Genomic DNA, 26654 nt, shown 5'->3' on the forward strand with positions numbered 1-26654 from the left:
AGATATGTGCAAATGTATTTAGTTTCCTATCCATGTGAACATGATTTAAGTGGGGGGGGGACCTAACATCCTATGGGGGGCTAAGGTTTTATTTTAAATGTTGAAGTTAAAAGCATCAATCTAGTGCACTTTGAGAGCAACATGGAGAGATCTATGGATACATCTCTCAACATCCATAACAGAACTGGAAGAAGATTTATTTTTCTTTATGGATATTTTACAAATCACTCCCCTTTCAAATTGTATTCTTTTTTATTAATAACAACCTTTTTTTACTGTCATAGTATTTTATACCCGTTTACTTTATTCTCTTATTTTTGATAACTATAATGATCATATAAAGATGTGCCTTTACCTCACTGGTTGGAGAAAAAGCTTCTTATATTCGTTAGCATAGCTAGCTAACCAGATGCTAATAGCAACAAAGTTATTGACTGTATGATCAGTGTGACAGATGAACAGATCGCCACTGGGCTTTCAACTAAAGACAGCCACGCAGAAACTGCGGCATGTGTACGGCTCCTTATGGGTACTGCAGTTTCTGGTGCTCTCCGTCAGAACTGCACCCCTGTCAAACGAGACATATACCACGTGATGACATGTGAAACTCGTGTTGTGTTCAAGGACCCTGACCTTGGCTAGGAAAAACAGGCACTCGCTTGTTTAATTCTTTTGCGGTCTAGATTTCTTAAATTTTTTTCTTTTTTGCGTGTGTTTATAAATTACCTCGAGGGCCGTACCAAATGGTCTCGCGGGCCGTATACGGCCCGGAGGCCGGAGGTTCCCCACCCCTGATCTATAGTGATGCCTAAGTATCTGTAGGTGTTAACAGCTTCAATGGGGTTATGATGTGCAGACATGATGCAGGGAAGAACAGATGGTAACCTTTTCTTATTGGAAAACAACATGACTTTTGTCTTATCTGAATTTAACACCAACCTAAGGTGGAACAGATGTGACTGAAAAGTGTCAAAAGCAGACTGCAGACGTTCAAATGCAAGGGCAACAGTACACAACAGTATCATCTGCATATAGATGTACAGAGGCATCAATACTTTGACCCACATCATTTATATAAATAGTAAAAAAGGATCGGTCCCAAGACCGACCCTTGAGGAACGCCTCTGGGCACATTAAGAAAGCTTGAGGAGAGACCGCTGAATTTTACACATTGCTTGCGATTTGAAAGATAGTTTGCAAACCAACCAACAGCTCGGTCAGACAGGCCTATATGAGATAACTTCTGGCATTGAATGCCATAGTCCACAGTATCAAATGCCTTGGATAAGTCTATAAAGATTAAAAAATATGCATGAATAAATAAATGTTAAATAACTATGTAAAATACGGTATGAATGAACAACTAAGTTATTGGTTATGTTCATATACTTATTTGATTATTAAAATGTAAACCGATCTTTTTCATATGGGTGTTTAGAGTTGTACCCCCTAGATCAGGGGCCTCATTTATAAAACTTTGCTTAGTATTCGCGTGGGAAGGTGGCATACGTAGGACACAGCAAGTAAATATTCCGTTTTATAAAACACTGCGCACGCACATCCTACTCCGGTTTCCCTTTATAAATCACAATCAACTCGAAATGCAGCGCAGCTTTTGCTGGCTTCACGTAACGCCCATATTTGCCTATACATAGTCAAACAAACGCCCCGTATTAATATTTATTCAGACTGACTGCATGAAGAAGATCGCAGGAAATGACGACAGATCATCTAAAAAAGACATTTCACACCGTGTCAGATTTTGGTTCTTTTGGGGAGGTCGAGATAAATCATATTGTTTGGTGGATGTGTGGCGAGGTTTGAAAATAACTAGGACTAAAAAGGGTAGAATTAAAATAGTTGTCGACAACAGCTTTCTGTAATCAACACATAACCGCCAGCTGCCATCCTTTTTTTCACCATTACAATAGGGGCTGCCCAGGGGCTGGAACTTTCAGTGATTATGCCATTCTGCAACATACCTGCTAACAGAGTTCTGATGTCTTGGTACAACATGGGTGGTAGTGGTCGGAAGCGTTCTCTTGTGGGGGCTCCGTCACCTGTGGGGATGCAGTGCTTGACCGCACCGGTCCTCCCAAAGTTCTCATCACGGGTGGAGAAAACTTTCTCCCACTTCTGCAACAAAGCTGCTAACTGACCTTGCTCATCTGGAGACGGGTCGGACCGATCAGCCAGTTTCAGCACTTCAAATTCCGGTTCTTCCTCCAGCCCATCACAGACGTCCACCAACCCGACCTCCACCACACCATTTGTACCAGGCGTCAGACTGATGTCACGTGCTCCATGGATGTCGGACTCATTCACCTTGAACAGCTTGCCTAGCTTCTGGTATCGGCCTATGGATACAGGGAAATCATGCAAATTACGAATGGGGAGTCAGCCTTGTCTATAGTTCTAGCGGCGGAGATGGCCCCAGGCTCCTGTAGTGCCTCCACCAGCCCATGGTAGTCACGCCTTTGCACTCCAGCTTTGGCGCATCCCAAGACTACCACTTCACTCCTGGCTGGTACGGTGACTCCTTGGTGTCCCAGTTGCATCGCTTCCTCCTTGGAAGTGGGCACACTCGGTGGTGAGGTGGAGCCAGGCTGTCTAGATACAGAGGGAGCATATTTGGGTGAGTAGCTGGACGTACTTGGCAAAGCAACAGGAGAACGCTGCGTTCGCTCCGCACGGCGCTCCCGCAGCCGGCTGTCGAGACGAGACACCAAGGAGATTAAGGATTGGAGGTCATCCTGTGCAGCCAGCTCATCCTTAAGTTGATCCTTCAACCCCCTTACAAACACTGCCCTTAGAGCCACCTCGCCCCATCGGGCTACTGCCGCCAGTGTCCGAAACTCGATAGAGTAGTCTGCCACAGTTTGGGTTCCCTGTTGAAAACTTAGCAGATGATTAGCAGCAGAGCCAGAGTAGTTGGGGTGATCAAATACAGCGGAGTGTAATAAGTGTTCCGAAAAATCTCCAAAAGAAAAAGAGTCATAATCCACTGAAGAACTCAATGCTTCAGCCCAGGCTAATGCCTTGCCACGAAGCAAACTCAGCACATAGTTTATCTTAGGGGGACTTCTTCCGTGTGGACTTGGCTTTACAAATTCACATTCCATCCTCTGTGAACATGGCAGTTGGGACTGCTGCCAGCTCATAGGCAAGGACCTCCTTCACGTCAACATCGCGGTCACTAGAGAACAGTGCAATGGTCCTCGAATAGATCACATTTAGGTCATACATTTTGGAGTCGCCAATTGTGATGGATTTGGTTGTTGTTGCCATGGTCTTCACTTTGCTTGAGATGGTGTTGTAAAATCCGGCCAGGTATTTTCAAATTGTTCTAACATTGCCTCTCCAATCTTTACAGCACTGTCTACACTGGCAGTTGGAGGGGCTATCTTGCAACTGGTGATGTTCACAATGCTCTCTCCTGGATGTGTGTTGGGATCCAATGGATGGAGGCAGGCGTCTAGTTTCTGATGAAGTCCATCCCTGTCCTTGGTGTCTGCTCTAACCCTAGCTTTAGCCTCCTCCTTGTTATAGAGATGCACTTGTGTTGTATTTGTCTCCTCCTCTTCCATGTTCTTCATGTCTGATTCAATCTTGCAGTAGATGTGGCGGCTCAGGGCCCAGATCTTCAGTGCTTCTGGCTTCTAGGTTATCCCAATGATCCCTCCTACACTGTGGCCGTACCTCATGAAGGTGGACTCTATGAACTGGTCACTCCACAGGCCGTTCCATATTCCATGGATGTGTCGCGTCACATGTTGCCCTTGGAGGAAATAGCCTTGGACATGTGGAGGAAGCTTCTCCATGGAACGGAGGTAGTAGAGGCCATACCTGGCATAGTTGACATGGCCAGCTGCAAAGTAGTAGGGAAGCATCTTCCGGAATGTGGTCAGATGGAGAAGGCAGTCACCCTCACGTTCAGCCCGGATGTTCGACATCATCAGCAACACTGGTTTCACCAAGACCTCAACCCAAAGTTTGGCTGTCCTGCTCTGACTAGCAATCTGATCCAAGGCTCTCATCAGATCGTCTGCTTTCTGGAAATGGCCATCCATAATCACACTCCGCAGCACCTCCTCCGCCATCATGCGGAGGGCACGTACATTCTGAGGGAACTTCTTCCCATTCAACATCTTGGCAACCCCACCAAATACTTCTGACAGGACACGAGAGAGCCCACTTTCCGCCATCAGTGAACCTATAGCCCCAACAAAACTCATCAATGCATGCATACCCCCAAGACGTAAGTGCATGTCTTTGAACTTATCTGGATGGCCCCATAACACTTGCACTGCAACCCGGTAGAGCTGCTGGTCACATGTCACCACACTGAAATTCTGACCAGTTTCAGATGTGAGCTCTTGTACTCTGGCCATGGCTGTCATCATTGTATCGCGATCAGATGGCTTCATGTCGATCAGGGCGAAGTAGAGCGCTTTTGTCTTGGCCTGGGTATTCTGGGCAGTTGTCCTGAGTAAGAACTTCCTGTAGAAAACTAAGGTCAGCCTTTGTGGCTTCATCTGGTGGCATTGGAGGCTGTTTGGGTCTCTGGGATCTGTGGATGTCTATATCGTATGGAATGTCTGGTGAATCTTTAGGGATCCTGTTGATCTCTGCGAGTTCTGTGTAAGAAGGACAGCTAGTGAATGTGTGGACTGCTTACCAAAGCTTCCCATTCTGAGAGGCTATATCAGCATCAAAATGATCCACAATAGCCTGAACTAGACCGTCGTCAGCATTAAATATGCCAGACAACTTAAAACTGCTACTGCTGCCTGAGATGCTGATTTCTTGAACCTGCGATACTCTGTGTAAGAACAACATACACCATAGGAATCCATGCTATTGATAAGCTTCTTGGACTCTACCATTTTTCCTGCTAGGTCTACTTGCAAACAAGTTGCCTGAGACTTGAGAGTACTAGTGATAATTGAACCTATGAGCAGTGCAGGAAGGGTATTATCTAGCTTTTGGAGAAACCTTTGCTAACAGCATCAACAGAAAGTCTCTCACTGACTCTTTGATCATGTCCTTATTAATGCTGATGTTATCGTGTCCCTTGTCCATATCAATGTTCATCACATCCTGAGTGATTTGCCTGCTAGCTTTCACTGCCATGCTCTCCATGTCATCCTCGTCATCATTCACAAGTCGAAGAGTCTGCGAGGCACAACTAGGAAAAGCAATGATGTCAGCTGTCCCAGGTGAGGATAGTACCAGAAGATCACTGCCAAATGTCTGCTGGAGTTGCCGGATGAGGGTCCTCCTAGAAAGCTTATCCCCATGAAGGTCTGTATAGAGTGTAAACAGTTCAACAGAACTCCACATGTTTGACCGGTCACGGCCCGTCCACACAGCGGCGTGCGCTGACGCTTGCCGGCGGGCGTGTCTGAAACTCGACCAACAACCAATCACATGAATCTCCCGCCCCTGACACACAAGTAGCGGTTTGATTGGCTAGAGCTTGTACTGGCATATGATTCGATTGGCTGATGCTTCTGCCGAGGCGTCAAAAGTTGAACATTGCTCAACTTTTGCAGCGAGCCACGCCAGCTACGCTCCACGTCGCTTCCCACGATGCATTTCGGCTAAAAGTGACGTCACCCCATTCAAAGTGAATGGTGAAGCGTCAACGCACGCCGCTGTGTGGACGGGCCGTTAGGTGTCATCTTCTCTACAACTGACGTAAAGGGAGGATCTTCGTCAGTGTCCTCTGAACTTCTACCCGCCTGCCCTGGCAGTGACCTCAATTGGACAAATCTTTGTCGACAGTCAACATGGTACCGGGAATCTGCAGCATGCAGATCACTAATTGTTCCCTGAAGACGATGTTGGACGCTTTTCAAAACAGCATCCTTTCGTTTTCCACAAACTTCTAATAGAGACTTCTTGGTCTTCAGGTCTCGGAATAAGAATGCAGCCCTCCATCTGGACGGGTTCTTCTTGTCAATGTTAAGATTGCAAAACTCACCACAGAAAACACAATGCTTTTGAAAATGGAAAGGTTCTTCTGAGTCGCCTGACTGTGAGCGCCTGGTCACCTTGCAAGGAACTTTAGAATCTGTTTCTCCAGCCCTCTGACGTTTGTGCCGTTCACAGTGAGTCTTCGAGGTGTACAATGAAACACAACTTGTTTGGCATTTCAATGTGAATGTGTTGTTATTGTCCAATGTTTCTTGAAGCTCAGTGTCTTTCATCACCATATATCTTGCTCCACTGGATACTGTTTGCTAATCTGACTGCTCCTGCAGTTAAACCTCCAACTGAAGTAGCACTCATCAGGCACTGGATCCATAACCGATGTAAACACTAAAGAAAATATATAATAAAAAAAAGGTTAATACACTTACATGTCTATCTATGCTAATATTTTATTATAATAGCCTACCCATTTCCAGTGTTATTCTTGACTGATTTACATCGAATGATAGCCACGCTAACAGGAGACTAGATCAATAGCTAGCATCGTGAGAAGGAAAAACACATGTGACCTGCTCCATCGAAGTCAGTCGCATTGACCCGAAGACACAGTTTGAGTTGTATACACTGTTGGAAAGAGGAGATTCCTAATTTTCTAATTATATCAGATTGTTGTTGTACTCCAAATATTAAGCAAAATATGTCACCTTATACAATGACTGTCCCGAGTCATCATTCTGAGAAAAAGGCCTTCAAAGTTTCCTCTTCTCTGGAATCCATCGATCTGATTGGTTAATAAATGACCAAAGTAGGAGGAAACATATTTTCGTTTGTATTACTGGTCTGGGGGAAGCTTGCGTGCGTGCGTGCGTGCGTGCGTGCGTGCGTGTGTGCGTGTGTGTGTGTGTGTGTGTGTGTGTGTGTGTGTGTGTGTGTGTGTGTGTGTGTGTGTGTGTGTGTGTGTGTGTGTGTGTGTGTGTGTGTGTGTGTGTGTGTGTGTGTGTGTGTGTGTGTGTGTGTATTTGCGTGTGTATTGTGGGGGGGGGGGGTGCACCTCTTTCGCCTGTCAGCGCATTATGATGCCGTTTAACAAATATAATAATAAAGGGCGGTGCCGGCCGCCTGCGGACCGAGCCAGCCTTTCTGTGGGATGGGGGAGAAATTATAAAAATGCTGTGCAGTCCCACACAGAGCGGGACATCTGGTCACCCCAGCTGTGACGTTAAATTACTCCGTTCTCCACTTGTAATCATGCTGTTAGAAGCTTCAAAGCTGTAGATCTCATCTGAATTTGGCGAAACAAGTTTAATATTCAGAAAGCCAAGACTTTGTTTATTTAAAATCAAACAAAACACCCGAACCCTGAAAAACTAGTTTTTTACACAAATCAACGTTTATTTTGAAATGAGCCGTTGCGACTTCCGACTCATCGAGCGGTCACAAATGTATAATAATGTGAAATAATAGTCAATATAAAATAGTGTCCACAATAATCTTAGAAATAAAATACTTCCAGATTATGCTTCATTAAGAGCATAAAGGAAGTGGACGGATGATCCAAAGAGTCCCCAGTGTCTTGACTAGCAAACTCAAATAGCTAGGAGTAATACAGGAACTGCACCAACTGCCAATCATACCAAATACGATCTGGAGGCAGAATACAACAACATCTTGCAATTATGGTTTAGTTACATAATCACAGGGTATATTACACTTTAGATGACGGTTACAACATGTGTTAGACGTGACATGAAAAGATCCATTGTTCTGGAACTCAAAAGCTCAATGGGTGTAGGAAGGTTCGTCCAGTGACTGCTTTGCTGGCTCGGCATAAAAGGGTTAATATTCATTCATTTAGAACACATGGCCTCCTTTGTGAATAAACATTGGAGAAAGCTCATTTGGTGACCATTTAGCATGAAATCTCATTCATCCTTATTTTACAGGGATTTGGGAATGTTGGGCATAAACGGGTTAATATCCAAAAATGCTCGAGGGAGATCACCGGGCACCATCTTGGATTGTGAAGAGCGACAAGCTACAAGAAACAGCAGGGGGAAAACCGTTATCAGATGAAACGAGGTTCAACCCCACGGCTCCTGGACTATAAGAGAACATGTCATTGCTTATGATTACATTTTTTCACAGCTTCAAAAAAACAATTTCTCTCAAAGACAAAACCAAACATGCTCTGATGTCGCAAGAAACAAAGTGCATTGAAACATCCATTAAAGTCAGTGTGCTGCTCTGGGATGCTAGTTCAGATACTTGGCGTCTCATCTCGGGGGCAAGGCCATCAATGTGTGGGCTCAGGCTCCGAGCCGAGGAGACCCTCAGGGTGGAGATGTGTGGGCTCAGGCTCCGAGCCGAGGAGACCCTCAGGATGGAGATGTGTGGGCTCAGGCTCCGAGCCGAGGAGACCCTCAGGGTGGAGATGTGTGGGCTCAGGCTCCGAGCCGAGGAGACCCTCAGGATGGAGATGTGTGGGCTCAGGCTCCGAGCCGAGGAGACCCTCAGGGTGGAGATGTGTGGGCTCAGGCTCCGAGCCGAGGAGACCCTCAGGATGGAGATGTGTGGGCTCAGGCTCCGAGCCGAGGAGACCCTCAGGGTGGAGATGTGTGGGCTCAGGCTCCGAGCCGAGGAGACCCTCAGGATGGAGATGTGTGGGCTCAGGCTCCGAGCCGAGGAGACCCTCAGGGTGGAGATGTGTGGGCTCAGGCTCCGAGCCGAGGAGACCCTCAGGGTGGAGATGTCTGGGCTCAGGCTCCGAGGAGACCCTCAGGATGGAGATGTGTGGGCTCAGGCTCCGAGCCGAGGAGACCCTCAGGGTGGAGATGTTTGGGCTCAGGCTCCGAGCCGAGGAGACCCTCAGGATGGAGATGTTTGGGCTCAGGCTCCGAGGAGACCCTCAGGGTGGAGATGTCTGGGCTCAGGCTCCGAGGAGACCCTCAGGGTGGAGATATGTGGGCTCAGGCTCCGAGGAGACCCTCAGGATGGAGATGTTTGGGCTCAGGCTCCGAGCCGAGGAGACCCTCAGGATGGAGATGTGTGGGCTCAGGCTCCGAGCCGAGGAGACCCTCAGGGTGGAGATGTTTGGGCTCAGGCTCCGAGGAGACCCTCAGGGTGGAGATGTTTGGGCTCAGGCTCCGAGCCGAGGAGACCCTCAGGATGGAGATGTGTGGGCTCAGGCTCCGAGCCGAGGAGACCCTCAGGGTGGAGATGTGTGGGCTCAGGCTCCGAGCCGAGGAGACCCTCAGGGTGGAGATGTCTGGGCTCAGGCTCCGAGGAGACCCTCAGGATGGAGATGTGTGGGCTCAGGCTCCGAGCCGAGGAGACCCTCAGGGTGGAGATGTTTGGGCTCAGGCTCCGAGCCGAGGAGACCCTCAGGATGGAGATGTTTGGGCTCAGGCTCCGAGGAGACCCTCAGGGTGGAGATGTCTGGGCTCAGGCTCCGAGGAGACCCTCAGGGTGGAGATGTGTGGGCTCAGGCTCCGAGGAGACCCTCAGGATGGAGATGTTTGGGCTCAGGCTCCGAGCCGAGGAGACCCTCAGGATGGAGATGTCTGGGCTCAGGCTCCGAGCCGAGGAGACCCTCAGGGTGGAGATGTCTGGGCTCAGGCTCCGAGCCGAGGAGACCCTCAGGATGGAGATGTTTGGGCTCAGGCTCCGAGGAGACCCTCAGGATGGAGATGTGTGGGCTCAGGCTCCGAGGAGACCCTCAGGGTGGAGATGTCTGGGCTCAGGCTCCGAGGAGACCCTCAGGGTGGAGATGTGTGGGCTCAGGCTCCGAGGAGACCCTCAGGATGGAGATGTTTGGGCTCAGGCTCCGAGCCGAGGAGACCCTCAGGATGGAGATGTCTGGGCTCAGGCTCCGAGCCGAGGAGACCCTCAGGATGGAGATGTGTGGGCTCAGGCTCCGAGGAGACCCTCAGGGTGGAGATGTCTGGGCTCAGGCTCCGAGCCGAGGAGACCCTCAGGATGGAGATGTCTGGGCTCAGGCTCCGAGCCGAGGAGACCCTCAGGGTGGAGATGTCTGGGCTCAGGCTCCGAGCCGAGGAGACCCTCAGGGTGGAGATGTGTGGGCTCAGGCTCCGAGCCGAGGAGACCCTCAGGGTGGAGATGTGTGGGCTCAGGCTCCGAGGAGACCCTCAGGGTGGAGATGTCTGGGCTCAGGCTCCGAGCCGAGGAGACCCTCAGGGTGGAGATGTGTGGGCTCAGGCTCCGAGGAGACCCTCAGGGTGGAGATGTCTGGGCTCAGGCTCCGAGGAGACCCTCAGGGTGGAGATGTCTGGGCTCAGGCTCCGAGCCGAGGAGACCCTCAGGGTGGAGATGTGTGGGCTCAGGCTCCGAGGAGACCCTCAGGGTGGAGATGTCTGGGCTCAGGCTCCGAGCCGAGGAGACCCTCAGGGTGGAGATGTGTGGGCTCAGGCTCCGAGGAGACCCTCAGGGTGGAGATGTCTGGGCTCAGGCTCCGAGCCGAGGAGACCCTCAGGGTGGAGATGTCTGGGCTCAGGCTCCGAGCCGAGGAGACCCTCAGGGTGGAGATGTGTGGGCTCAGGCTCCGAGGAGACCCTCAGGGTGGAGATGTCTGGGCTCAGGCTCCGAGCCGAGGAGACCCTCAGGGTGGAGATGTGTGGGCTCAGGCTCCGAGGAGACCCTCAGGGTGGAGATGTCTGGGCTCAGGCTCCGAGCCGAGGAGACCCTCAGGGTGGAGGAAGGTGTGAGAGCAATATACCGGCGGCCCGATCTAAGAGTAATTAGAAATGATCCTGCTCACAAAAACTCACCTCTTCAATCTGGCTTTTAATGTGTGATTGTTTTTGTATTATTTGATTTGACTTTAACTATATGTACGTGTTGTTCTTTTCTTTTCACTATCTCTGTAAAGCCACTTTGAGCACCTGTAAAAACGCTAACCAAATAAATCTATTAATATTATTATGAATGTAAACACAGACCATTACTTCCAAAACACGTTGCGCTTATTTATGTATAACAGACATACTAAAGTGCATTTTGCATGATGGGAGACCGCTAAGATATTTTCAGTGACACTGTTTTTAAAAGCTACTCGAAGGGCAGGTCATCTGCGATGGCAAGAATGAAGAGCTTCAAAGTGTGTCCAGACAGAATGACACGGTGACAGCAGAGATGATGACAGAGGGAGGCAGAGGAGACAGATCAGAGGAGACGGGGCACTGAGGACGCTCAGTGACTCTGACAGCAGATACATCTAAAGTGACATGCAATCAGGCGTGGCCGCACACGAGCGGCTGGACATCAATATTACAAATGGACCAGGACAACATACAAGACTCCATAGTTCACTCACCACCCTCACCTTATGTACGAGCTCACTGTAACGCTAATATCATGTATTTCTCTTTCTCACTATTTGTCTTTTCTCTACTTTAGTATTATTATGTTATTTATTTTATTGTTGTCATTGTTATAACAAAAAAAAGGTATATATATAAAAAGAGGGAGAGAGTCAATAGTTAGTTAGTTGACCTCAGCTGAAGAGACAGTCACATGTTGCAGCAGGCTGTAAACTGCCATTCTCTCACCTGTTGGGATTCGCCCGCTGACCGCCTGAAGGGCCGATTCCAGGAAGTACCGTTTTGGGCACTTCTGCTTTGGCCCATTTCTCAGAGCAGAGGACAGACTGCTGTGCTGCTCGTGACCAGCCTCCTGTGACATGTTGTCATGGTTGCTAGAGCAAGCAGATAGTTGCAATCGGCCACACTGACAGTTATTAGCCTTCATAACGCGAACCTGGCATACACCCTGAAGTGATGTATACATGGGGGGGGGGGGGGGGGGTGTGTGTGTGTGTGTGTGTGTGTGTGTGTGTGTGTGTGTGTGTGTGTGTGTGTGTGTGTGTGTGTGCGTGCGTGTGTGCGTGCGTGCGTGTGTGCGTGTGTGCGTGCGTGTTAGCCTGCCAAGCAAGAACTGTCATGACAAGTTTCAGAACTTTCAATATGGCTTTCATTTCACTTTCATTATGGATCCACATCAGATGAAGTGTTCTTCGCAGTGGGCCCAGTGCTGGGATGTGTCCTTTCATTCAGTCTCCTACATAACTGTGGTTATCATTTATGTGTTTCAATTTCAAATCGGTGTCAGGCATAGCAGGCTGCTACACCTGAAAGCATGGAGGAGGAGGAGGAGGAGGAGGAGGAGGAGGAGGAGGAGGAGGAGGAGGAGGAGGAGGAGGAGGAGGAGGAGGAGGAGGAGGAGGAGGAGGAGGAGGAGGAGGAGGAGGAGCAGCAGCAGTGTTTCCTAGGACGGCAGGTTTGGGGTCAGTGCTGATGCAGAGGGACACACTGAGGGACACACTGAGACACACTGAGGGACACACTGAGACACACTGAGGGACACACTGAGGGGCACACTGAGGGACACACTGAGGGGCACACTGAGGGACACACTGAGGGGCACACTGAGGGACACTGAGGGACACACTGAGGGACACACTGAGGGACACACTGAGGGGCACACTGAGGGACACTGAGGGGCACACTGAGGGACACACTGAGGGGCACACTGAGGGACACACTGAGGGGCACACTGAGGGGCACACTGAGGGACACACTGAGGGGCACACTGAGGGGCACACTGAGACACACTGAGACACACTGAGGGACACACTGAGGGGCACACTGAGGGACACACTGAGACACACTGAGGGACACACTGAGGGGCACACTGAGGGACACACTGAGACACACTGAGGGACACACTGAGGGACACACTGAGGGGCACACTGAGACACACTGAGGGACACACTGAGGGACACACTGAGGGGCACACTGAGACACACTGAGGGGCACACTGAGGGACACACTGAGGGGCACACTGAGGGACACACTGAGGGACACACTGAGGGACACACTGAGGGGCACACTGAGACACACTGAGGGGCACACTGAGACACACTGAGGGACACACTGAGGGACACACTGAGGGACACACTGAGGGACACACTGAGGGGCACACTGAGGGACACACTGAGGGACACACTGAGACACACTGAGGGACACACTGAGACACACTGAGGGACACACTGAGGGGCACACTGAGGGACACACTGAGGGACACACTGAGGGACACACTGAGGGACACACTGAGACACACTGAGGGACACACTGAGGGGCACACTGAGGGACACACTGAGGGACACACTGAGACACACTGAGGGACACACTGAGGGACACACTGAGGGGCACACTGAGGGACACTGAGGGACACTGAGGGACACAGGCCTGATGTCACAGCATTAGGACTGAGAGCGCTCTCGTCTCACCGTGTGTCTGGACCCACTGCTCCTCTGCTCTTACAAACCCGAGGGTTCAGGACGACCTCTACACATCAGGACATTTCAATACCTTTTACTGACATGATAACCCAACGTTAGCTCACACGCTCCCAACAGGAGGGGACGGAGAGACTGGAGGTCTGAGACATGCACAGAGAGGTCTTCTCTGCAGCAGTCAGCTTGTTCTCTGGCTGGACGTGTTGCTGAGGCTCGCTCTCCTCCAGGAAGTGATACTGGCTGGACTTCAGTCACTCCGTCAGGGGCAGGGGGCTCGCTTTAGAAGTAGGGAGGGGGGGGTGTTGCTTTTGTCTTGGATTGTGCAAAGAGAGCATTACACACACACGATGAAGGTGTCTGAAGATGTGTGTGATGGATGTTGTGCTGTCGTGAAGTTCATTGACACACATTCACTTGAATCCCATCGATCACCAGACGGCACATGGATGGAGCATTCCGTGTCGTGGTCTTAAACACGTGCCTAAAGTAAAAGAATATTATGGTAATATTCCCATTTATAAGGCACAGTATAACGTAGGGAAAAAATAGGCAGGAGGAGAGATTCAGAGTTTATCTTTTGAAGCCCCTATGTCGCTCGCTCACACACACACACACACACAGACACACACAGGGCTCAGAGGCGGCAGGTTTATTCACGGTCTGAACACGCTATCTATGTTAAACAGATTTACTCTTTGTTCACTCAATCTCTTCATCCCTCTTAATCCATTCTCTCTGCTGTGTGTGTGTGTGTGTGTGTGTGTGTGTGTGTGTGTGTGTGTGTGTGTGTGTGTGTGTGTGTGTGTGTGTGTGTGTGTGTGTGTGTGTGTGTGTGTGTGTGTGTGTGTGTGTGTGTGTGTGTGTGTGTGTGTGTGTGTGTGTGTGTGTGTGTGTGTGTGTGTGTGTGTGTGTGTGTGTGTGTGTGTGTGTGTGTGTGTGTGTGTGTGTGTGTGTGTGTGTGTGTGTGTGTGTCGACACAGGGAGACATCATAATGCCACAGGTTTGTCCTCGGAACAACACTTCAATTTGAAACCGGCAGAACCATGTGTTGTGTTGTGTTCTTAGCAGTGCACCGGTTTCCTGGAATCTCTTGGTGGCTCTATAGTTATTTTACATATTTCTATAGACCACAATACACATTTGAAACCATGGTAAAAATGTAGCATGCATTTAGGGTATTACGACAGTGGTCTGCTGGCAGAGATGAGGAAGGCATAGGACTAGGTATTGATGCTTAATGCCCAGACACGGTAGTCATGGTGAGAACCCCAGAAAGGAGTGAATAGCTGAGAGAAGGCCTCCCTACCTGCCGCCATGAATCCCATCTGTCGGTACAGCAGCTGAGGATCCCCAGGCAGGCAGTGAATCACTGTACAGCACTACTGCTCTGCTTCCTGCTTCAGTGAACCCTGAGATGCTAATGACTCCTCGGCTGTGATGATTACATGTGTTCTCTTAAGAGTTAGGTACCCTCTTGTGTGAGAAAAGTAAAAGCTAATAAAAATAACTCAATAGGGTGTTTGTTATCCCGGGGGAGTCCCGAGGCAGCTGCAAGGTACCGACAGGCCCGAAGGGCAGCAGCCTCAGCCGTGGCCGAGGCAAAGCAGCGGGTGTGGGAGAAGTTGGGAGAAGACATGGAGAAGGACTTTCGGGCGGCACCAAAGTTGTTCTGGAAAACTGTCCGACACCTCAGGAGGGGGAAGCAGGGAACCATCCAAGCTGTGTACAGTAAGGATGGGACGTTGTTGACCTCAACTGATGGGGTGTTGGGGCGTTGGAAGGAACACTTTGAGGAACTCCTGAACCCGACAACTCCGCCCTCTATGTTAGAGGCAGAGCTGGAGTATGACGGGGGATCAACACCAATCTCCCGGGGGGAGGTCACTGAGGTCGTCAAACAACTCCACAGTGGCAAAGCCCCGGGGGTGGATGAGATCCGCCCAGAAATGCTGAAGGCTCTGGGTGTTGAGGGACTGTCATGGTTGACACGTCTCGTCAACGTTGCGTGGAAGTCGGAAACAGTGCCGAAGGAGTGGCAGACCGGGGTGGTGGTCCCCCTTTTCAAAAAGGGGGATCAGAGGGTGTGTGCCAATCACAGAGGCATCACACTACTCAGCCTCCCCGGGAAAGTTTACTCCAAGGTACTTGAAAGGAGGGTCAGGCCGATTGTCGAACCTCAGATTGAGGAGGAACAATGCGGATTCCGTCCTGGTTGTGGAACGACGGATCAGCTTTTTACTCTCGCAAGGATCCTGGAGGGGGCCTGGGAGTACGCTTATCCGGTCTACATGTGTTTTGTAGACTTAGAGAAGGCGTATGACCGAGTTCCCAGGGAGTTACTGTGGGAGGTGCTGCAGGAGTACGGGGTGAGGGGGTCATCCAATCTCTGTACTCCCAAAGCGAGAGCTGTGTCCGGGTCCTCGGCAGTAAGTCGGACCCATTTCCGGTGAGGGTTGGCACCAATCCTGTTTGTAATATACATGGATCGGATTTCGAGGCGTAGTCGTGGGGGGGGGGTTCTGCAGTTCGGTGGACTAAGGATTGCACCACTGCTTTTTGCAGATGATGTGGTTCTGATGGCTTCATCGGTCTGCGACCTTCAGCGCTCACTGGATCGGTTCGCAACCGAGTGTGAAGCGGCTGGGATGAGGATCAGCACCTCCAAATCTGAGGCCATGGTTCTCAGCAGGAAACCGATGGACTGTCCACTCCAAGTAGGGAATGAGTCCTTACCCCAAGTGAAGGACTTCAAGTATCTCGGGGTCTTGTTCTCGAGTGAGGGAACAATGGAGCGTGAGATGGGTCGGAGGGTCGGAGCAGCGGGAGCGGTACTGCAGTCGCTTTACCGCACCGTTGTGACGAAAAGGGAGCTGAGCCAGAAGGCAAAGCTCTCTGTCTACCGGGCCATTTTCATTCCTACCCTCACCTATGGTCATGAAGGATGGGTCATGACCGAAAGAACGAGATGAGTTTTCTCTGCAGGGTGGCTGGCGTCTCTTAAGGTAGGGACACACCAAGATGACACCAAAGAACTGACACAGGCGGACTCGACTGTTGCGTCGCCTCACGTCTCCTGCGTCTTGGCCAACAGACGCAGGAACACACCACAAAGACTTCAGCCGACGGCCAAGTAGCATGTACGAACTGCGCATGCGTGAGTGGCAATAACTCTCCTTACCAGCAGGCGGCGGTAGTGTGTATTCGTCATTCAAAAGAGACAACAACCGGAAGACAGACTGCGTGATACACCGAGAGAAGAAGAACAGACTGCGTGATATAAACAAACAACAAATAGCGTGTGCGTTCCATTTTCACCCTACAACGAGAAGCTCATGGGGCTTTCCTGAACCTGTGTCGAGAGCTGGAGTTAAATTAAATCTCAGATTTGCCTTCTTAATATTTTGTTTGGGTCCCTCACTTCCGTTTAGCTTCTCATGCACTGATTCGCTAGCTGAACAGCCAATCAGAGTGATTTATTTGACCGACAGCCTATGCCTATTGCCTACCGATTCGATATGTTGAATCGGTAGGTTTTCTGCCAAAAAGTTGTCGGCACGGTCAAAAAGACCCAACGGTGTGGGACACACCAATCTGAGTAGGGTGACAGGACGCTCATCGTCGGCCTGACATCCATCGACGGCCAAAATCGGCTTGGTGTGTCTGGGGCTTTAGGGATAAGGTGAGAAGTTCAGTCACCCGGGAGGGACTCGGAGTTGAGCCGCTACTCCTTTGCGTCTAAAGGAGCCAGTTGAGGTGGTTCGGGCACCTAGTAAGGATGCCACCTGGGCGCCTCCCTATGGGAGGTGTTCCAGGCACGTCCAGCTGGGAAGAGACCAAGGGGTAGACCTAGGACCAGGTGGAGGGATTATATCTCTTCGCTGGCCTGGGAGCGCCTTGGGATCCCCCAGTCAGAGCTGGTTGATGTCGCCAGGGAAAAGAACGTTTGGGGCTCTCTGCTGGAACTGCTACCCCCGAGACCCGACCACGGATAAGCGGGAGAAGATGGATGGATGGATAACTTTGTCAATGCATGTGTACATTTATTTATTTATCTATTTCACTGCTTATCAAGGGGACTCTGGTGAGTACAGAGAAAACACAGCGAATGAAAGAAAAATGGAATGTTTGACTGAAAATGATTGGCAATATGTAATATTACTCTTGTACAGTACTTATATCCAATTGACTTAATTCTGTTAGCCACGCGTGTGTTCACTGTGCACTGACTCCGGCTCTGTTGGGAGGGCAGTGAAGTGGAACAGTAGTGATGTCAATTCCAGTCAGTGAGCATTGTGAGGAGATATGCTCACTTCTCTTCACAGTGCATTCTGGGAATGTTGTAGGGAGCTGAACATGGAGCGAGCATCAGGACTCTTGGTTCATCACCAAGGCACCAGTTGGAGTCACCATTCCAAATGATGATACAAATAAACAAAACACCCTAATTTTCATCAACGTGTTTCCTGCTCTACAAAACGGAACTCATACGACAACATTTCCGAGTCATGCAAAGCAGTTCCCCCCCCACCGACGCCAGGCTGATCTCCTCTGGTTGTTGTGATTGTCCACAGACAGCCTCACGGTACACAGTTACAGCAGCACATTGAACTGCTCTCATCGACTGCGGCTCCAGGTCTGTTTGATAGCATTGAAGTCAGAAAGAAGAGCGAGTCACTGATATTAACCAATGAGGTCTGGATTTGTTTCTACATTTCAAGAAAAGTGTTGCAGAAAGAGGACGTTTCCGGCACCTTTACTGTAAATACCAGTTTTAATGTGGATTGGGTTCCCCCACATGCTCAGAAAGCATCAGGGGAAGCTTCAGGGAGTAGATGCTCACCTCAGCCGTGAGCCTGTGACCAACTGATGCAAGACAGCCTCTGTTAGTGCAGTAACGAGTAGAGCCGCTTGATACATACATGGTCACATGCTGCTGAACATAGATCTCCTGTTGGGTGCAGAGACAACGTGAGCATGGATGCTCCTTGGTAGAAGCTACACTTCTCATACTCACCTGTCTCCTGAATGGATCATTTAACATTCAATGCATTTCAATTCATGCACTAATTAAAGTACTTTCAGAACATTCACAATTTTAAAAACCTATACTGAGAGCAACAATTAACTCCAATCTCATGTCCTCATGTAAATATCTGTATTTATATTAGTACATCCAATTTGGCTCATCGTGTAGAGGTGCATTCGGCTATCTGCTGGTTACCTCAGCTTCCACAAAGATGTCCCTGAGTGAAGCGTCTTGTTGTCTGTGTCTGCAGGACTACCGTGTGAACATCTTCCTCCGGCAGCAGTGGAATGACCCCCGGCTCGCCTACGCTGAGTACCCCGATGACTCTCTGGACCTGAACCCCTCTATGTTAGACTCCATATGGAAACCAGACCTGTTCTTTGCCAATGAGAAGGGGGCCCACTTTCACGAAGTCACTACGGATAACAAACTGCTCCGGATATTTAAGAATGGGAATGTGTTGTACTCTATAAGGTAAGTGGACAACCCTGTTGAACTGGTGGGGGGGCAGAGGGGCATCATCGTATTCTCTTGAAGATGTTCATTTGAATGCACTGAGAAGCTATATCCATGGCTCAAGGGGCAGTGAGTAATGTGAACACGTGGACACAGTGCCGTCGCCAACATGATGGGATGTGAGGGATGCATTATCTGTGGAGTGAAGACTTCAGAATACTGTTTGATGCTTTATCAGAAACATTACTGGAGAATGTATTTGTACTTTGTTCAAACACAATATGTTTTGTAATAATACAATATATCCTAAATATTTATTTCATGATATTCATTGCATGTTCCAACCACATGCTCATAATGTACATTAAACAATAGAACCCACAATAATGTGAAGCAAGCTAATCATTAAAGACTGGACTAGACTTTGGAATAAAGTAAGAAGTTCATTTTAAAATGATACCAAAACAATCAGATCTTAATAAACATGTCAATAAGAAGCTTCAAAGATATCCAACTTAATGCTGCATTAATACAAAGTCCTGTGTCCTGGATCGCGAGCGCTGGATCTTGAGTCGTGGCTGTGGTCCTGGATCATCGGTCCTGGATGGATATCCTCGTGGATTCATCTTCCTATTATACACACATGCATTTCCAAACATCTGGAATACCTATGTTGCAAATGTATTATCTTTTCAATTTACACACGGCATCTATTGCAGTCTGTCCGTCCTGGGAGAGGGATCCCTCCTCTGTTGCTCTCCCTGAGGTTTCTCCATGTTCCCTTTAAACTGGGTTTTCTGTGGAAGTGTTTCCTTGTACGATGTGAGGGTCTAAGGACAGAGGGTCTAAGGACAGAGGGTCTAAGGACAGAGGGTGTCGTATTGTCATACTGATATTCTGTGCACACTGTGAAGACCACTGAGACAAATGAAACATTTGTGATATTGGGCTATATAAATAAACATTGATTGATTGATTGATTGATAATAACATGTGCGGTACCTTTATGGACGACCTCAACCCCGTCAGTGTCTCTGACTCGTGTGTGCTCTCCTCTCCCTGTGCTTTCAGACTCACGTTAACTCTGTCGTGCCCCATGGATCTGAAGAACTTCCCCATGGACGTTCAGACCTGCATCATGCAGCTGGAGAGCTGTAAGTGCACTACCACAGATGTCACTGTGAGGTCCCTTATCAGCATGACCAGCCCTTTTCTCCAACCCTTGTTTCAAAATATGACCTTTCTACTATTTCTCCTTCTTTAAAATATGTAACACTGCTGCTGTGAAACAAATGAGTCAGTAATTGGCACACAGAGGTGTAGCGGTAAATACACACAGGTAAACGGCGTATACACATTACTTGGTTCTGGGATTTATTGTACTTAACTTAAAAATACCCACAGATGCATATCCGTGGTACTGCAGACTGCATACTGCACACTGTATCTATATTACCGTGTTTCAGAATGTGTTGTGTTTACTGTGCACAGGCTCTGTTCCCTGAGCCAGCCTCTAAGGCAGAGCCTCCTCACAGCACCACGGCCCAGTAACCCAGCTCCAGCCATGTGTGAAGGACCAACTCAAAAACAATGGTCCTTTCCCTCATCAATGGAATGATGAGCCCGTTAGAACATCTGGCCCACACGCAGCAGCATCTGAAGCAAACCGCTGTGTGAAGCCCACCTGAACGCTCTGATCCAGAACAAGGGTCTCCGGTCTCACTCGCTGTTACTTTCTTTATTCTTCACCATTGCCTCCTCCTCCATCATAGTGGAGCCTTAACCACTCGATGACGCATACGCAGTCTACAGTCCATGGGTTTGATGACAGGAGCTTCTATCTGTGAGTAGCAGGCATAATTGAATTGCTTTAAAAATAAAGTTTCTCACATCAATTTCCTACGAATCAACAATGGCAATCACACATTGTTGCTGAATAACTTATCATCACTCAGCCTGTGCTCCAGCACTGCTGCTTCAGTTCATAATTCATCTTAGTTGCGATGGCTTCTTCTGCTGCTGCCGTCAGCATCTCCTCTCCCTCCCTGATGCGTCTGCTGCGCTCTGTCTCAGCCCACGTCCCCGTGGGTAAAGATCAGCACGCTAAAGCCACGAGACAGATGTGTGCCTCGTCTTATTTTGCTGTGTGCCTCACGTCCCCAGCCCCATCTGTATTCATCCATACATCGTATTTGATTAGTATCCTCCTCTTCTTCCCCCTCGTGGATACAGTATTAAAGGGGACGCATTGCTGTCTCTCTTTAAAGAAACACAAAGTCATGTTTCATAATGTTGATAGGGTTATGATGACTAATGCATCCTTGGTCCCATCAGGAGCGTAGCGTGGCCCCAGGGGACACACTATCTGTCTTCATTGGTGGTTTATTCTGTTCCGGCCCACCGGCCACAGGCCTTCCCACACAGAGATGCAGCTTGATTTTCTTATTTACACATGTATATATAGTGGATTCTTTGTATTGCTGTGTTGCTGCCGTCTCTGAAGAAACATAAAGACACATACAGGCAGAGGGAGGAGGGAGGAGGGAGGGTTTCAATGTAACACTACACACAGCATATACCGGCGCTATGAAGCGATGTGCAGATTGTTCCTGCTCAGGTTGTCTGTGTTGTATACGTTACATGATTGTGTATTTGTCACCAGACTGCCGTAGTAGCGGTAGGAAGAGGAGTGTGAGTGGCTGCAGCTGGGTTGTATTGTGAGTGGACTTTCAGAGACGCTGTTCCCACCAGGGGCGACTGGGAGACTTAAAGCGCAGAAGCTTGTGTGGAAGGCTGGGGGCAGGGTCTCCTCTGCGTACTCTCTTGTTTGAAAATAGTATGCATGTTGAAAAAAAAGAAGAGAAAAGCCTTTTCACACACTTTAGGCTGAGCATGTCGTGTTGTGGCTGGAGGCTGTTCCAGCTGCTTTCTGATCGGCCAAAGAGCCCTGCAGCTCCTCATACAGCTGTTTGTGAACTGTATCTCTCTTCATTCTTTTTCTCATGTGCAAGCTTCCCCCAGGAGGGTCAGCGTGCTCAGAAGACCAATAAGAACAATTTACAGTGAGGGAAATAAGTATTTGATCCCCTGCAGATTTTGTAAGTAACTTCCAAAGTAACTTTGAGTAGAGAGTAAGAATATCAAAAAGAACATCCAGAAATGGACCTTATATGAAAGATACAAATATATTTGCATTTAACTTTGGGAAGTAAGTATTTGATCCCCTTGCAGAACATGTGTTCGTACTTGGTGGAGAAACCCTAGTTGGACACAGAGGTCAGACCCTTCTTGTAGCTGGTCTCAGGTCTGAGCACATCTCAGGTCCACTCCTCTCTGAAGACCCTCTCCAAACCCTGCAGGTTTGGAGGCTGATGCCTGGCCTCTGGAAGCTTCAGCTCCCTCACAGATGTTCTATGGGATTAAGGTCCGGAGACTGGCTAGGCCCCTCCCTCTCCTGAATGTGCTTCTTCTTTAGCCCCTCCTGTGCTGCCTTGGCCGTATGTTCAGGGTCATCGTCCTGCTGGAAGACCCCTCCATGACCCATGCTCAGAGTCCTGTCTGAGGGAAGGAGGCTATCGGCCAAGATGTTAGGCTGCATGTCCACGTCCACCATCTCCTTGATGCAGGGAAGTGGTCCTGTCCGCTTAGCAGAGGAACCCCACAGCAGAATGTTTCCACCCCCGTCAGACGGATGGTGTTCTGGGTTATACTCAGCATCTCTCTTCCTCCAACACGGCGGGTCGACTTGATGCCAAAGATCTCGATGTTGGTCTCATCTGACCACATTGTCTCCACCACATGGCTTGTCTCCTCCCAAGCCTTCTCTGAATATTCAGATGTTCGTTGTCAAACTTCAGACGGCCTCTCATGTTGTTCTTGAGCAGGGGGGGGGGCCTTCAGGCGCTGCAGGGTTTGATCCATTATGGTGTAGTGTGTTACCAATAGTTCTCTTGGAGACTGTGGTCCCAGCTTCCTTGAGATCATTAACTGTTAAGCCCGAGAGGACCCTAATCCGGGTCCGGCCGGTAGTTGTTTCATGAAACTGCGTCTCAGGGCTTCTTAATATTTAAAAACCTATTAACCTGTTAAGCCCTGAGCCTGTTTTTCAGGTCTCGGGCTCGAAAAGGATATTCCCAGAACAATGACCATAACTTCCCTTCTCAAAGGGTTAAATTAATAATCTTTTTTCTCAAAGCAAGGTTACACCTGTGAGTTGGATGTAGTAGTGTCAGAATCAATATAGATGTTTTTATTTTAAAGTAAATTCAGATTTTCAATTGAAAATGATAGTGTCCGTCCAAAGATAAAACATTACTTATAGTGAAAACCACCCTTGAATGATGGGATGGTAGACTAAAAGCTTTAGGAATTCAAACTTTAACATATAATAAGTACCCTGTATCGAGACTGATGAAAAACAAGTGAAATTTTACCTTTTTTGAGAGATTTTGAAAAAGAAAACACTTCTGGGGTCATTTGGGTGCATTTTCCATATCTCTGGCCCCCCTTGTTCGATGTTGATGATTGGCACCTCTTTTTAACCGTTAGAGCCAATAGAATCGAGGGGAAGTTCCTCAAATCCATCTAAACATTACCCATTGGTGAACAGTGTTGGGTAAAATGTAATATATTACATATTACTTATTACTGTATTTTGAAAGTAATAAGTTACATTACAATATTACTGTCTCTGAAATGTAATGAGTTACACTACTTTAGTTACTTTTGAGTTACTTTCACCAAAATAACCACAAAAGAATGGCTAGGTATTTGAAATGCTAAAATGTAGTTTAGTGCAGCTCATTATACATCCAGTGAAGGGCGATGTGGTATAGCATAACAACTGTGTAGGCCCTTAAGGCTACTAACAACTTGTATTACACGGCTTAGTTGAATACTCTATTCTGATAGTAACTTCTTAACATGTGACTCGTTGTTAATACAGCAGTACAGACCACTGTCAAGGACTCTAATGAAGGTTGCTAAGGAGGATCCAGAAAGAGAAAGGAAAAGAGGTTAAAAGACGGAGCGCTGGACGTCAGATAAATCACCAGAAGAAAGCAGACAGGAAGTAAACACTAACAGGACACGGAATGGGCTCTGTAGTGTGTTTAGTATATGGCCGTGTGCAGGCCCGGTTCCAGAACAACATGACTCAGGGTGCCTCTGAGGTTACAGGGGGGCAGCAATAGTGGCCGGCAACAGCAATGAGAAATAGCATTGATGGTCCCAATGAACAGATTATGGCCTTTGTTATGTTTTGAAACCAAGCAAGTGAGAACATTTCAAGTGAGTTAAAAGTGCAATCCTGAAATATCTCATATACTCCAAAGTGGACTGTGGCAAAGAAAAGCACAACAGCTTCAAAGCTACTGATAAAACAAATGAGAACATTTTGTAAATCAAGGCACATATGATTTGAACCAGCTCATGGTTTGAAATGGCAAACATTGAAAAGCAAAAGTATTATTAAAAACATGTACTAAACATCACCTTGGTCCCATCATGTACTCTGGGAAGAGAATATCTACTGTGCTTGAAAACTGGATCACATCATCATCATGTGAGGTGACTTTGTGACCTGGAGAACATTTCAGCTGCAACATCAGCTCGTTGATAAGCTTGGGATATGAGATCTTTGTGTAGCCATTCGTGGTGAAGGCATCTGTGCTATTGTATGCATTATACAGGCATGGCAGAATATGGCACTATTTTCACATGAATATTCTAGCCCTTGTCTATTTTTATACCACGAGCTGCACAATGACCGCCCTAACCCCACTGTACAGGCGGGGACTTGTTTAGATCTACCTGGGCAGGCTCTGTGTTGCCGTGGTATCCTGGGTGGCACCTGCGGGCCGCAGAGGGGCGGCGGTGTTTTGGGAGACGAAGACTGCTGCTCCGGGGGCGAGGGCGGGGAGTCAGGCGGGAGTAAGCTAGTGTCCACAACAGAGTCACGTGATGTCCCCATCTGACCTGTTGCTACGGTCTGCAGTAGATGGGTAGCTGGCGTTTAGTGATGGTTGCTTTCACATTTTCGTATAAATGATTATCCACAGATGTGTGTCACTGCTGTGGAAGCACTTTGGAAATGATGCACGCGCAGCGGAGCAGGCCACGCGCACCTGACACCATGTTGTTTGTATTTTTCGCTCCGTTCTCTTTTTTGAATAGAGGGTGCACAACATTCAACTGCCCCGAAGATCCCGACGTGAAGCCTGAAGGGTAAACACACCAGGTTTACTAATCTACCCGCACAATTTGTCTCTGTTGGTATGTTAGTACATTCTTAAAAAACAAAACACCATTTAATTTCGGGTTAAAATGTGTTGTAACTGCGTTACTGAGCATTGTAACGGGTAATATATTACCCACATTACTTCGTTACAGCAAAAAGTTATATATTACTGTAACTCCGTTACTTTTGTAACGCGTTACACCCAACACTGTTGGTGAATGAGTGCTGCACAGCCAGAATGCCCCGGAACCGGAAGCTGCGATACACTCTGGTGGCTATCATTAGCAGCTAATATTAAATCTCCGATTTTTACATACAAATTGAATTATGGATTATCAATATTTTTTTCAAAGTGACAGACACATTGGATTAACCTATGGATGAACCTTCAGCCGCGTTTTTTTTCGTTTTAATGCCATTGAATACGACTTTTGATCAGAATAACAGCTAAGGTGAGACGATCTCCCGTGTTTGCTCCGTAATGCTACGTGTAGTGATGTCTGTGTTTGCTTCCCCTGTCGCGAGTTCTGATCGCTCAGTGATGATACTAATACCTATATAATCTGTGGAATCTCAGCTTTAATCGGATATCTTTTATGTGCAGTTATGATACGTAATAAGGGTATTTTTACCTTGAGTTTTGTGCTAAGTGCGTTAGCATTTTTTCGCTCAGGGGTAATTTAGACGCTTCTTATGAGACTTGTGTTTTGTTTTGGTAAAAATGGTAAAAATGGTACTGTCAGTTAGCTGAGTTTCTTCCCGTTAATCTGGTATGACACATTAATAGGTTTTTACATATTAAGAAGCCCTGAGACACAGTTTTGTGAGAAAAGAAACCCTGCAGCCCCCTCTCGGGCTTAACAGGTTAATGTGTCATACTCACTTAACGGTTAGAAACTCAGCTAACTGAAGATATGAACCATTTTTACTAAAATGGTATCAGTAAAATGTATAATCTACAATAAAATCTTGTTTAAAATTGTGTTACGATGTCTAAAGTTACTGATAAGTCACATATTTCCTGCCTGGCCTTGCCCGTGTATCATTACCCTCTCTCGTCTGGGCGCTATGCACAGCGCCCAGACGAGAGTGCAGCAAGTGCAGCAGAAGCCAACTGTTGCTATCTTTAAACTATGCCGCCAAAACATAATTTCAGCCAATCAGCGTCAAATCTGATGGTCACAGGGCGCCTACGTCAGCGCCCGGTGCAGTCTGTGAGTTGTTTGGACTCGTATCCAAGGAGACAAAACAGAAAGCTGTCATACACTCTGGAAGCTATCATTAGCAGCTAATAGGAAAACTCCGTTTTTGACATAAAAATGGAGTTATAGATTATCAATAATTTTTTCAAATTGATGGACACATTGGATTAACCTATGGATTAACCTTCAGCTGCGTTTTTCTCGTTTTTGATCAGAATAACAGCAAAAGGTGAGCATATCTCACTACGTTGTGTGATGTCTGTATTTGCTTCCCGTGTCGCGAGTTCTGATCACTCAGTGATGATACTTATATTTCTAGAATCTGTGGAATCTCAGCTTGTTAGCTAAGCTTGTTTGTGCATATCCGATAAGTATATCGATTGATTTATACCTAGAGTGCGTTAGCATTTTTTTGCTCAGGGCTCATTTAGACGCTTCTTGTGGTTCATATCATCAGTTAGCTGAGTTTCTTGAATGAGTAG

The 26654-nt window shown here is 48.0% G+C and overlaps 1 protein-coding gene across 1 annotated transcript in view; it reads left to right on the forward strand.

Moving 5' to 3' along the window:
• Window positions 1-26654, forward strand: part of glra3 (glycine receptor, alpha 3) — a 115687-nt gene that overhangs the window by 55062 nt on the left and 33971 nt on the right. The window contains exons 4-5 of the mRNA XM_071204218.1: window positions 18527-18750; window positions 19804-19886. Of these exons, the coding sequence (XP_071060319.1) occupies window positions 18527-18750; window positions 19804-19886 (307 nt within the window). The remainder of the gene's footprint in view (window positions 1-18526; window positions 18751-19803; window positions 19887-26654) is intronic.

This window comes from Pseudochaenichthys georgianus, chromosome 1 (genome assembly GCF_902827115.2).
Source record: "Pseudochaenichthys georgianus chromosome 1, fPseGeo1.2, whole genome shotgun sequence".
In the NCBI taxonomy this organism is placed as follows: Eukaryota; Metazoa; Chordata; class Actinopteri; order Perciformes; family Channichthyidae; genus Pseudochaenichthys; species Pseudochaenichthys georgianus.